The sequence below is a fragment of the Mandrillus leucophaeus genome, unplaced genomic scaffold (assembly GCF_000951045.1).
Source record: "Mandrillus leucophaeus isolate KB7577 unplaced genomic scaffold, Mleu.le_1.0 Scaffold630, whole genome shotgun sequence".
Taxonomy (NCBI): domain Eukaryota; kingdom Metazoa; phylum Chordata; class Mammalia; order Primates; family Cercopithecidae; genus Mandrillus; species Mandrillus leucophaeus.
The window spans coordinates 374,584-386,229 of NW_012106809.1; the positions used below are offsets into that span (position 1 = coordinate 374,584).

Here is an 11,646-nt window from a genome sequence, read left to right on the forward strand (position 1 = left end):
AATGTCCCTCAATTTATATTTATCTGATATTTGCCATGATGAGATTGAGGTCATGCATTTTAAGCAAGAATACTGCAGAAGTGACGTTGCGTCCTTCTCATTGCATCACATCAGGAGTTTACAATGTCAATGCATTAACTTTGATCACTTGGTTTCAGGGAGGTGTTTTTTGAGGGGGCTGAAAATCCCTTTGGGCTCCTTGAAATCACATCTGCTCTGCCCCAGAAGGCAAGTCCTGAAGCCAGGAGTCCAACACCCCAGTTTCATTCTCTCTCTCAGCCCCAGTGACCTTGATTCACCAACATCCAGCCTGCGTCGCAGCCCGTCATTGCAATCAAGTGGAGACAGAGTCGGTGGGAGACGTGACTTATCCAGCCCACAGGGACTGCTACTTGGGAGACCTGTGCAACAGCGCCGTGGCAAGCCACGTGGCCCCTGCATGCATTTTGGCTGCAGCAGCTACCACCCTGACCTGTCTCTTACCAGGACTGTGGAGCGGGTAGTGGGAGTAGGAGTAGAGAAAGGAGCAAGGGAGCAAGGGAACAAGGGACATCCGAACATCTAATGTGAGAAGACAGGCATCCTTCTGTGAGTCATTAAAATCTATGCACCACTCTACAGCTGACTGGAAAATTGCATCTATCTTTGGTTGATGGGAGGACTTAAAGGGTAATATGGGGCATCCAGGTTCTAGTTTGGGGGTTACCAAGCAACGGCGGGCTTAATTACAGTGGTGCACTTCTTAACCAACTAAACCCCAAAGGACGATGGCTTCTCTGCCTTCTGTGGCTCCTGGATCCTGTTGCTAGGTTGAATCTTCCTTAGCAATGAGATTCACTGAGTGGGGTTGCCAGGGTTTTGCGAGCCTGAGTCTGGGTGTGCTCCCCTTTCTCCCATTTGCAACTTGGCTCCCAATAGGACTATTCTGAATTGAGAAAAGAAATGTAAAAAGTGTGGTAGGTAAAAACTGCTTGGTGCCCTACTTACTAACCAGGCCAGGTGAGGCCTCTGACTCTAACCTGAGAGAAACTGAAGAAACAGGGTCTCGGGCCCCATCCCCATGTGCCTCTCCTATCCTTTCTGGAGAGCCCTCAAGCCAGGCTGCACCTTCTTCTTGGCAATACATCAGGGGTGTGGCCTAAATTTGGGATATGAGTTGTTGTGTGCCACCTGGAGACACTGGAAGGGAGGATGAAGACCTGAAAAACCTGTTTCTCCATTTGCCCCAGCCCAGCCTCCCAGGGAACCTCCCTGAAGGATTCCTGTGTAAGGGTGGGAGATTGAGAGTATTATTTCCTGGGAGGTGACCTGACCCTTAGGTCTTCTGATAATAAATGTGCATTTTATCAGACTCAGACATTTATTACTCAAAACGGAAAGAGGTCAGTATGGGGGATGGGGTACGTATGGGAGCCTGTACAGTGAGGTCATCAGGTCCTTGTGGGAGCCTTCACTGAGGACAAGACAGAAGCCCCATTTCAGGCCCAGATCCCAATCCCTTCTCAAGAAGGGGACAGTAGAGTGTAGGAAGCAAAGTGGGGAGCCCTTCTAGGAGCCAATGGAGGCCCTGGAAGGAAGTGGGAAGGGACCTGGAAAAAGCAGTGAAGGGTGTGAGGCGGGAAGGATAGATGAGGAGACCTCTCGGAACAGTGTTTAATTAAAGAAAAGGGAGCTAGGGAGAGACTATTCTGTAAAACCAGGGGATACGGAGACACAGGGAGAGAGGCTCAGGCCAAGGCAGGTGGGAGGAGGGGCAGCCAATGGAATGAGTCTCAGTGCAGCAGCCAGAGGCCAAGGCCAGCCAAGGAGGTAAGGAAGACAAGGCCCAGGGCTGGAGTGGGCCGGGGGCCTGCACTGTTGCAGTTGTCCTTGTTGCAGCAGGTGGTATTATATGTCAGGCCCAGCTTGTGGTTGGTTTGGTTGAAGGCCTCCTGACAGGGCTCTTCTGGTGTGCCACAGCGCAGATTGGAGAAAACCCACATCTTACCTAGGGGTGGGAATGGGCAGGGAATCAGCTAGGATGGGCACCTGGCATGCCTGTGTCCACCTCCCCACCCCATCCACCCACCTAGGCTTCCTTCCCTCCCAATTCTGTCCCTGGCCCTCCCCTTCTCTTTTCTCAGTCTGATCTTCCTCCTGCACGTCCTTACCCACCACTCCCCCAGTCCTGTTTCTATCACTTGCTGGCCATAAGGCCCTGGACCTGTTACTCTCTCTCTCTCTCTCTCTTTTTTTTTTTCTTCAAGACAGAGTCTTATTCTTACCCAGGCTGGAGTGCAGTGGTGCCATCTCAGCTCACTGCAACCTCTGCCTCCCGGGTTCAAGCAATTCTCCTGCCTCAGCCTCCCGAGTAGCTGGGATTACAAGCACCCACCACCATGTCTGGCTAATTTTTGTATTTTTATAGAAATGGGGTTTCACCACGTTGGCCAGGCTGGTCTTGAACTCCTGACCTCAAGTGATCCACCTGCTTTGGCCTCCTAAAGTGCTGGGATTACAGGCATGAGCCACCATGCCCGGTTGTGTTACTGTCTCTTTTTGAGGCCGTTTTCTCAATATAATAATAGCAACCATATCACAGGGTTGTCATGAACACTAATTGAAAAAAAGACATGCAAAGACATAGAATGTTGCACACAATCATCTTTGGCCAGATATTATCATTGCTATAATCCTCTGCTTCTCTGTCTCAGTCTTAGCCCCATTTGGGCCTCAATCCTGGCCATAGAGTCTCCCACCTTCCTGCTCTCCCCACTAAGGAAGGGGATGTTACCAAGGTACGCATGTGTTGTCAGGCATTGTTGTCCTGGCTCCAGGCGGCAGGACTGCCGGTCCACACAGCCCAGCACAGGGACCTTGTAGCAGGAGTGACAGCGAATGTCAGCTGGGAAGACACAAGTCAGGCTGAGGTGGTCTCTGACTTACCTGGGGATAAGCTGAGCTGGGGGCGGGGGTGGAGGGTGGAGCCCATCACGTAGGTGCTCTAACCCGTTTGGCTGTTTGGTCTAGTAAGCACAGAGCAGGTGAGTGATGCAGGGAAAATGGAAAGTAGGCGGCAGGTAAGGGTAGAGTTGTTGCTTTGTGAAAGACCCACGCCCTACATATCTTCCTTCACTCCACCCCGTTTGGAGATGAGTCAAGAGGGACAGAGCTATGAACAAAAACATGGGGCTGGAGATAGATGGAATGTGAGGAAGATACCATGGGGAAAGAATGTGGGTGGTGAAGGAGGAGATGGAAACTTAAAAGAAGAAGAAATAATAAAAATGAAAATCATGACTGTTACAACACTGTCAGAAATGTCTTGGAACTTGAGGTTGGGGAGAAAGCCATTTGTGGCCAGCTTTAGCAATTTACAATTTACTCTTCACCTCCTGGAGCTGGCAAGAGTGTGGGAAGAGGAACCAGACCTGAATAGAATCCTCTCACGCCAGTAGCTCTTCAGCAGAAAGGAATGATACCTGAGAGACAGATCACCAGATTCCATCTTAGCACTTTATCAAAATGGAGAGGGTGGATACAGAAGGCGGTACCCCAAAGTTCCTGCTTCAGTTAATTCAAGGTTTGGGCAGGCAAGTTTGGTGACGCAGGGTCCAAGGGTGGAGGAGCCTGGTAAATGCACCTCAGTGAAATCCACCTCACCCTGGAGGTGAGTGGCCCAGGTGTCCCCTCTTCAGAAGGTTCACGAAAATGCTCTATCTCCATGGAGGCTCTTAGATGTCACTGCAACCATCTAGAAAGCTTGTATCCCTGGTAGGGGAGTGGGTATGCAACCCAGGAGGGGAGTAGAGGGTATCTAGGAAAGGCCATGGCTGAGGGACTGAACATCTGAGTCCCTGATGGAGTAGATGGGGAGGGTGGGCTACAAAAGGAGCCTGGAACTGGATGCCTAGGTCTTTGAGAGGACAACTTACTGAGCACAGCAGATAGAGGAGAAGGCAGGTAAGCTAGATTCTGGAGAGCTGCATATTGAAGTGGGGCTGGTTGGGGAACTGGATACCAGAGTTTCCAAAGAGGGGACACCCTGGAGTGGGGAACAGGGGACCCAGAGCCCTGGCAGGTGAGAGAAATGGGTCTGTCTTGGAGGTGGGGAGGATGGATAGAGACCTGGCATTTTGAGAAACAGAGCAAGGAGGCTGTCATAGGGAAGCCTGGTCTTGGTGGCATAGGAGAGCTGAGCCAGTTGGGGCTGGGGGTGTTGGGATCCCAAGTGGTGGGTAGGGCAGGGAAGTGGGTAAAGCAGGGTGTAAAGGTCCTGACCAGGCAAACCAGGTCCTTGGGGCCCCCAGGTGCTCACCTGAGACCCAGCAGAGCAGAGCAGACAGGGTGAGCAGCAAAAGGGCTTTCATGGCGAGGGTCCTGAGAATGGTGGCAACCACAGCAGCTGCTAAAGTAGAATCCAGCTCTGGGAGTTGAGTGGCCTTTTTGGAACTTATAAACCTAAAGGCTCCTCCCTTCACTGCCTCTGATAGCCCCTCCCTTCCCACTTACTACACAGCTGACCAGAGAAAAGACAAGGGGTGGGGAGGCACTGAGCAGGACAGAGTGGGAAGTAGGGATGGGAGAGAGGGATGGGGGAGGGCAGGTGCCACTAGTGGCCAATGCCATTGTGGTTCTTGGTTTCAGGCCAAGATGCCCTTCCTGGCCCCCTGCTAACAGTCCTGCTGCTGAGTCCTCTGAAGGAGCATCATCAAAGGCCTCTGTGATTTACAGTGTCCATGGTGGTAGCTTCTGCTGGTTCCTGGGAAATGGACAAAAGGATGAGGCCCAAATTAATTGCTGAATTTGGGTCCCTGGGTCCCTGCTGGACATTGATAGGGACATGCTGGTGGAAATTGGGGATGGAATGGGTCAAATTAATCTCCATTCAGGCCCCACTCGGTCTTTCCAATGCCTGCTCAGCCATCAGTGACTCACTGATGGCTTCTGTGATGCCATAGCAGCAGAGGCAGGGGCTGGGGCTACTCATCTAGGGGAGCCACCACAGGTCTGCTAAGTAGGGGCTGCCTCAGGCTCCCATGAAGGTTCTCAGGACGTCACCTCGGCTCCACTTGCACTTGGTGTGACCTTGTTGCTCCAGTCCAGCAGCAGCAATTGTCCTAGGTGTGGCTGTGTGCACCTGCTCCAAAGCACCTCCCCAATCAAAACCTGCCAACTTGGGCAGGGCACCAAGGCAGGAGGAACAGCATGGGCACAGAGAGGTGAGGTAGAAGCTAAAATAAGAATAGAAATAGTAGGCTGGGGGTGGTGGCTCATGCCAGCAGTCTCAGCACTTTGGGAGGCCGAGGTGGGTGGATCACAAGGTCAAGAGATCAAGACCATCCTGGCCAACATGGTGAAACCCCGTCTCTACTAAAAATACAAAAATTAGTTGGGTGTGGTGGTGTGCGCCTGTAGTCCCAGCTACTCGGGAGGCTGAGGCAGGAGAATCACTTGAATCCAGGAGGCAGAGGTTGCAGTGAGTCGAGATTGCACTCCAGCCTGGCAACAGAGCAAGACTCTGTCTCAAATAATAATAATAATAATAATAATAATAATAGAAATAGTAATAATAATGGCAAGTACTTACATAGTGATCCTATGTATTCTAAGCAGTTTACATGCATTACTTTATTTCGTTATCACAATACCCTACAAAATAGGGATTTTTGTTGTTGTTGTTGTTGTTTTTGAGACAGGGTCTGGCTGGCTCTGTCGTCCAGGCTGGAGTGCAATGGCCTGATCACAGTTCACTGCAACCTGGACCTCCTGAGCTCAAGCGATCCTCCCTCCTCAGCCTCGTAAGTAGCTGGGATTACAGGCGCGCCTGAAAAGTTAAGCAGGCAAAAGCGTTTGTGTAAATGGCCCGAGCACACATTTTAAGTGAGCACCATCTGAGGACTCTGAGTTTGCCTGCGAGGATTCCCAAAGGGATCTGGGTAGTTGGTGGCCCCGCCCCCTCTCTTATCGGAGCCCCCCAGCCCCTCCGTTCTCCTCACCCCCAACTTCCCTCCGGTCCCCCCCTAACCCGCCCCACGCCGCTGATTCGCTCGCAGCTTCTCCTCACCACATCCCAACCATGGCTGTGTTTCTGCAACTGCTACCGCTGCTGCTCTTGAGGGCCCAAGGGAACCAAGGGGGTAAGAGATCCCTGGGAGAGTTGTGATAGATGCAGAGGGGCTAAAGCAAGAAAGGGGCCGCCTAGTAGGGTGGGTTGTGTGTGGGAAGATCCAGGATGGCTGGAGTGCAGAAGAGAGAAGAGAAAGAGGAGACGGGATGGGGGGTCGTCTTGCCCTATGGACCGGCCCTAACCACAGCCTCCGGCCTCTCCTAGCTTCTCTGGACGGCCGCCCTGGGGACCGGGTGAATCTCTCTTGCGTAGGAGTCTCTCACCCCATCCGCTGGGTCTGGGCGCCCAGCTTTCCGGCCTGCAAGGGCCTCTCCAAAGGACGCCGACCGATCCTGTGGGCCTCTTCGAGCGGGACCCCTACCGTGCCTCCCCTCCAGCCTTTTGTAGGCCGCCTTCGCTCCCTGGACTCTGGTATCCGGCGGCTGGAGCTCCTCTTGAGCGCGGGGGACTCGGGCACCTTTTTCTGCAAGGGCCGCCACGAGGACGAGAGCCGTACAGTGCTTCACGTGCTGGGGGACAGGACCTATTGCAAGACTCCCGGGCCTACCCATGGTAGGTCCAGGCCTGTGCGCACAAGGGAACTTAACTCCGACACATACCCGGAGGAGGGAAGAGGATGGAAGAGGGCCTTGGCTGGGGGTTCTTGAGCGGGAGAGCTGGCTCTCTCTCTGTCAAACCCCTGACCTCAGCATCCCTCCCTGCCATGCCTTTCCCCCAGGGTCCCTGTATCCCCAGCTCCTGATCCCGCTGCTGGGCGCTGGGCTGGTGCTGGGACTGGGAGCTTTGGGCCTGGTCTGGTGGCTGCACAGGTGAGCAGGAGGGACCTGGCCTGGTTAAATGGGACTGACCAGAGGTGGAAAGAGCAGGACCAGAACCTTCGCAAAAGAAAGAGCTAGACCTAGAGCTCTGGTCCTGTCTTGGCGAAGAATGGGAGAGGTCAAAGGTGGGAGCGAGGCTGCTGGCTGGTGAGTAGAGCCCAGCCAGAGGAGATGAGCTGGAAGTGCAGCAGAGTCAGATCCTGGGCTGGACTGTCGGTGGGGGTAGAGTCTAAGTTGTTTCTGGTCTGAGCCTTCAAGTTGCTGGACTGTCCTTGGCGTGGCCTGAGTCCCAGGAGAACCAGTGAGACAAGACTGGTGGCTCTCAAAGACTCATATGTCCCTTACAGGCGCCTGCCCCCGCAACCGATTCGACCACTCCCTAGATTTGGTGAGACTAACTCCACCCCATTTTCTTTCTCCTACACACCCACTCCCCACCCCTCAATTCCTAAGTCTGAGCCCTTGCTGGGAACAGACATGTTGGTCACCTTCTCTCCATCCTTCAGCTCTGTCCCCCCCACATAGCTCCACTTGTGAAAACCGAGCCCCAGAGGCCAGTAAAGGAGGAAGAGCCCAAGATTCCAGGGGACCTGGACCAGGAACCGGTAAGGGCATGGGGATGGGAAGGGGATGGCCAGAATCTCTGAGGAATATGGACCAAAAAAAAAAAAAGGCCTGAACCCCAAGGGAGACTGTGGAGACCATCTTGTCTTCCTGCCCTTCCTCCTCCAGAGCCTGCTCTATGCGGATCTGGACCATCTAGCCCTCAGCAGGCCCCGCCGGCTGTCCACAGTGGACCCTGCTGATGCCTCCACCATCTATGCGGTTGTAGTTTGAAGGGAAGCCCTTACTCCAAACCTCCCAAGCTAGGGGATCCCAGCTACCCATAATCCCTCTCCCCTCCTTGGTCCCTCACCTGGAAGAGGAAGGCACCATGGTATAGAAATAAGTGCTAGACTGGGAGTCGGGAGACCTGGGCTCTAGGCTGTCTCTGCCACCGATCTTACTCCTAAACTTACTCACATCTCTCCTATAACCTCCATGTCTCCCTCACCACCGGTGTCGTCTGTATATCCAATCAAGCCCTAGCTCCTATCTCACGACATCAAAAGTCCCAGACAGTTGCCTTATCTCTTCCCTTCCCTTCACAGTCAAGCTTTGGAACCAGGGGCATACACCTGCCTCTTCCATTTTCTTCTCCTTCACTTTATCCCCACTGCTCATCTGTTGAAATTGCTTATCTGCTCTCCATAAGATTGCCAGTAACGTCCTAATAGTCACACCCAGTAGACATTTTTAGCATTCATCTGGTTTGGTCTCCGATTACTCCATTCCTTTTTTTTTTTTTTGAGATAAAGTCTCGCTCTGTCGCCCAGGCTGGAGTGCAGAGGCATAATCTCGGCTCACTGCAAGCTCCGCTTCCCGGGTTCACGCCGTTCTCCTGCCTCCGCCTCCTGAGTAGCTGGGACTACAGGCGGCTGCCAAGACGCCCAGCTAATTTTTTGTATTTTTGGTAAAGATGGGGTTTCACTGTGTTAGCCAGGATGGTCTTGATCTCCTGATCTCGTGATCCACCCGCCTCGACCTCCCAAAGTGCTGGGATTATAGGTGTGAGCCACAGCTCCCGGCCTGATTACTCCATTCTTTAAACTCTATTTTACTTTGTTGCTGGTGTTTTCTTTTTGGACTCCTCTTCCTTGCTCCATATCCCTACAGTATTCCCCATCATTCTAGGTTTGTCCCTTTCTGTTCTTCTGGGACACTCTTATCCACAGTCAGTCCTCAGCCCCCACCTCTGCAAATGACACCGAGAACTCTGGCTCAGATCTCAGATTTGGGATTAACAAACTTCCCCTTAGACATTCTGCCTGACTGACCTCAGGCATTTTGCACTCCGAATGTCAAACCCAACTCATTGTCATCTCTGAAGCTGCTCACTTAATTCTCCTCTGCATTCTCTTTAACAACCCAGTTGCCCAACCTAGAAACTGGGAGTCATGCAGACCTCCTTCCTCTCTTACTCCCACACAGTGAGCCATAAAGTCCAGTCTTTCTATCTTAACATCACTGTCAAACCCACACTCTATTCCATGACCAGTGCTGCCAAGTGAATGTACTCTCCTCACTTCCTTCCTGGATTACCCATAGCCCCACCTCATCCTCCTACCCTAGATTTCCTCCCTGAAGTCAGAGAGATGCTACTCAAGAGATAACTGCTTCTGACAGCCCTTATTACAGAACTGAAGTACTCTCCTTAGCTTCAGCTCTGTGCCCACATGCCTTGGCTTTGGATACAACATACTACAGCACTTTGTCCACTCTCCAGGCTTATCTCTGTCACTCCACATGCACATCTTAGAAAATGCCAGCCTTAAGAGAATTCTCCCTAGCCCCAAAATGTCTTTGCCCAGTGCAATTCCTTCTTTCTGTAGTACCGCTTTCCCTCCTCCACACTATCTGCCTGGCTAATTCTTATTTATCCTCAGTTCAAGTGTGGCCTTCTCTGGGAAGCTGATCCTCCTGGCCCACCCCTTGTATATACTTTGATGCCCTAGGGCACACCCCCTTTATTTCCCTCATAGAAACAGCCTTCTGTAAATTGTTCCATCACATCACAACCTGTATTTCAATTTGTAAGAAATTTGCATGTACTGTGAGCTCCCCACCATCAGGAGACCAACCCTTTTGATATCATTACTAAGCCTCAGTAAATGAATGAATGAAAAATGAATGTTCCTGGAAGTGTCATTTCTTTTTCTTTATCAAATAGGGGTGGACTGGTAATCTACCAGTCTCTGAATCATCTGACTTTTAGATAAATTCAGTGAGCAATCCATCCGTACACTCTTTTCTCTGCCCTAGACACACTTCCCACGATAGAAATTCTGTCTTGTCCATCTTTTGCGCAAGTTCCTATGACATGGTTGGGCAATGAGTTGGTAAGTATCTAACAAGTTTTTTGAATGAGAGGCCTTCTTCCCTGCACTGACCCCCAACCCCAGGTTTCAGCCCTGCCTTATCCCTTTGACCCAGTAAGACACCAGTCACAGCCCAGTCTAAAAGGTCAATTCTATTTTATTGGTTCTGAGAGGGAGGACTCACCCAGTGGCCCCTATCCTTTTCCCTACACTCTGCCCTCCCCCCATATTGAGATTCTCTCCCAACTACTGCCTACTTAGCATTCTCTATCTAACCCTCCTTCCCTTTCTGCTCCCTATACTATCCTACCCCTGGCCAGCAGTACCCCAAGGCCAGGCCCTCAGCTGTGGGGGCGTGTGCTGAGCACCAAGCAGAGGGAGCTGAGCCCGGCGCCAGCCTTCTCCAGTTCTGAGCAGGACACAGGTACCAGGGTGACATCAGAGAGCTTCTGCAGTGCCTGCACAGGGAGGACATGGAGTGGGGAGAGGGTAGTGAGACCTCAGGCTGAGCCAGGCCACTCTTCCAGCCAGCTCAGAGTGGCCCCACCCAGGCTTCTAGAGAAGGTACCCTTCCTCCCACTAGGAAAGCCTGAAACTCTTTTCTCTGATGGTGCTTGGTGTTGGAGTTCCTGCCCTCCCTCACCTCCTGGCTGTTGGGCAGATCCCCACCTCCACGGTGCAGGAGGAAAGGGGGCACACCAGGCAACCCAGGACGAAGAAAGAGACAGTCAGCAGCTGCGTCATCTGGGAGGGTCAGGGAAGCATATGGGTGATCAGTCAGTACTGCCATTGCCTGGAGGAAAAAGGAAGTGTTGCAGTCTCAGAACCTCACCACAGCTAAGTCCGCCTGCTCAACCACCACTAAGGGCTAGGGAAAGACTGACATTTGTGCATAATAATGACGGCAAGCACATAGAGCTTACTGTATGTCAGACACTAAGTACTTTAGTTACCTTTGCTAATTTCCACCTTGGAATCACATGCAGTTATTTTCAACCCCCTACCTTCCCCAGCCCCTCCCCTTATCTGTCCTATCCATCCTTAGAGTAACAGTTTAGGTGCCAACTTTGGGGTTTCCTGAAACTCCGGAATAGCAAATTAATCACCCCTGTTCCTAGTCCCGCTGTTGTAACTTCTTATTTACTCGTGTGTTCTTTCATATAAGATGGACAGCCCAATGAGGGCAGGGGTTGGGGCTAATTTCCTAAGCCTCCTAGCTCCCTGCCTCCCGGGCCCAGAACCGCGCCCACTTTCGTTGGCCCCGCCCCCTCCTCACCCGGACAGCCTTTTGGGCAGCTTCGCTGCTGCCTGCCACAACAGTGCGAGGTCCCCCCATGCCGCAGAGACCACGCAGGTGTGAGGGACCCGAGACCGGCACAGTGGAGACGGCGAAGTCCTAGGGAGAGCGAGGGGAGGTTTTCAGGGGCGCGGGAGGGGTGATGGGATATCCTCAAACATAGGCTGCTCTGTGCCTCTCATTTTCCCCAGCGGGCTCCCAGGCCTTTCCGACCCCCCACCTGCACCCCGCTCCCTCCCTAGGCGGGTCCCGCTCCGCACCCGGAACGTATCGGCCACGATCTCAGCTCCTCGGTGATTGGTCCATTTGGAGAGGCCTACGAAAAACTCCCGGCCTGAGTCCGGGAGGCCGCGGAGGTTTGAGGGCGGGAATGAGTTGGAAACAAGGCTCGAGACGGCCGAGTCTCCCAAACTCTACTTCCCTGTGCCAAGACCCAGCTGGTGCCGCCCACCAGACTCACCGGTGAAGAGAACGTCAGTGCCATCCAGCGTCGCGTTCTCGTCT

The 11,646-nt window shown here is 52.7% G+C and overlaps 4 protein-coding genes across 10 annotated transcripts in view; 2 read left to right on the forward strand and 2 right to left on the reverse strand.

Annotated features, from left to right (window-relative positions):
* LY6G6D (lymphocyte antigen 6 complex, locus G6D) overlaps nt 1-618 on the forward strand; it is a 2,969-nt gene extending 2,351 nt beyond the window's left edge. Inside the window, exon 3 of one of the 2 annotated variants that reach the window (XM_012000506.1) lies at nt 159-618. In XM_012000506.1, coding sequence (XP_011855896.1) covers nt 159-565 — 407 coding nt within the window. In that variant the 3' untranslated portion in view covers nt 566-618. The remainder of the gene's footprint in view (nt 1-158) is intronic. The other variant, XM_012000508.1, reaches the window with a different exon arrangement.
* Nucleotides 619-1,346: 728 nt separating this feature from the next.
* Nucleotides 1,347-4,506, reverse strand: LY6G6C (lymphocyte antigen 6 complex, locus G6C). Its single transcript, XM_012000511.1, has 3 exons — nt 4,298-4,506; nt 2,774-2,884; nt 1,347-1,987 (listed from the first exon to the last, which is right to left on the reverse strand). The coding sequence occupies exons 1-3, from the start codon at nt 4,347-4,349 to the stop codon at nt 1,773-1,775; spliced, it is 378 nt and encodes a 125-aa protein (XP_011855901.1). The 5' UTR covers nt 4,350-4,506; the 3' UTR covers nt 1,347-1,772.
* A 1,544-nt stretch (nt 4,507-6,050) lies between these two features.
* Nucleotides 6,051-7,871, forward strand: LOC105554180 (chromosome unknown open reading frame, human C6orf25). 5 transcript variants are annotated; one of them, XM_012000512.1, is made up of 6 exons: nt 6,055-6,119; nt 6,314-6,661; nt 6,828-6,918; nt 7,275-7,315; nt 7,453-7,532; nt 7,660-7,871. In XM_012000512.1, the coding sequence occupies exons 1-6, from the start codon at nt 6,059-6,061 to the stop codon at nt 7,762-7,764; spliced, it is 726 nt and encodes a 241-aa protein (XP_011855902.1). In that variant the 5' UTR covers nt 6,055-6,058; the 3' UTR covers nt 7,765-7,871. The 5 variants fall into 5 exon arrangements, with proteins under 5 accessions (XP_011855904.1, XP_011855902.1, XP_011855903.1 ...); XM_012000513.1 differs by having other exon boundaries at nt 7,434-7,532; nt 7,660-7,832; XM_012000514.1 differs by lacking the exon at nt 6,828-6,918 and having other exon boundaries at nt 6,051-6,119; nt 7,434-7,532; nt 7,660-7,764.
* Nucleotides 7,872-9,984: 2,113 nt separating this feature from the next.
* DDAH2 (dimethylarginine dimethylaminohydrolase 2) overlaps nt 9,985-11,646 on the reverse strand; it is a 17,718-nt gene continuing 16,056 nt past the window's right edge. For both annotated transcript variants that reach the window (XM_012000518.1, XM_012000519.1), the window contains exons 4-7: nt 11,403-11,476; nt 11,122-11,241; nt 10,489-10,638; nt 9,985-10,303 (exon numbers count right to left, since the gene is read on the reverse strand). In XM_012000518.1, coding sequence (XP_011855908.1) covers nt 10,187-10,303; nt 10,489-10,638; nt 11,122-11,241; nt 11,403-11,476 — 461 coding nt within the window. In that variant the 3' untranslated portion in view covers nt 9,985-10,186. The remainder of the gene's footprint in view (nt 10,304-10,488; nt 10,639-11,121; nt 11,242-11,402; nt 11,477-11,646) is intronic.

What these genes read in the sequence shown, in the direction of transcription:
- LY6G6C (XM_012000511.1), bottom strand. Translation starts at nt 4,349, where the DNA reads ATGAAAGCCCTTTTGCTGCTCACCCTGTCTGCTCTGCTCTGCTGGGTC. An exon ending in TCTGCTCTGCTGGGTCTCAG is followed by an intron (nt 2,885 to 4,297) that starts GTGAGCACCTGG and finishes GTGTCTTCCCAG; the next exon opens with CTGACATTCGCTGTCACTCC. An exon ending in GACAACACATGCGTACCTTG is followed by an intron (nt 1,988 to 2,773) that starts GTAACATCCCCT and finishes TCCCACCCCTAG; the next exon opens with GTAAGATGTGGGTTTTCTCC.
- LOC105554180 (XM_012000512.1), top strand. Translation starts at nt 6,059, where the DNA reads ATGGCTGTGTTTCTGCAACTGCTACCGCTGCTGCTCTTGAGGGCCCAA. An exon ending in CTGGTCTGGTGGCTGCACAG is followed by an intron (nt 6,919 to 7,274) that starts GTGAGCAGGAGG and finishes TGTCCCTTACAG; the next exon opens with GCGCCTGCCCCCGCAACCGA. An exon ending in TCGACCACTCCCTAGATTTG is followed by an intron (nt 7,316 to 7,452) that starts GTGAGACTAACT and finishes CCCCCCACATAG; the next exon opens with CTCCACTTGTGAAAACCGAG.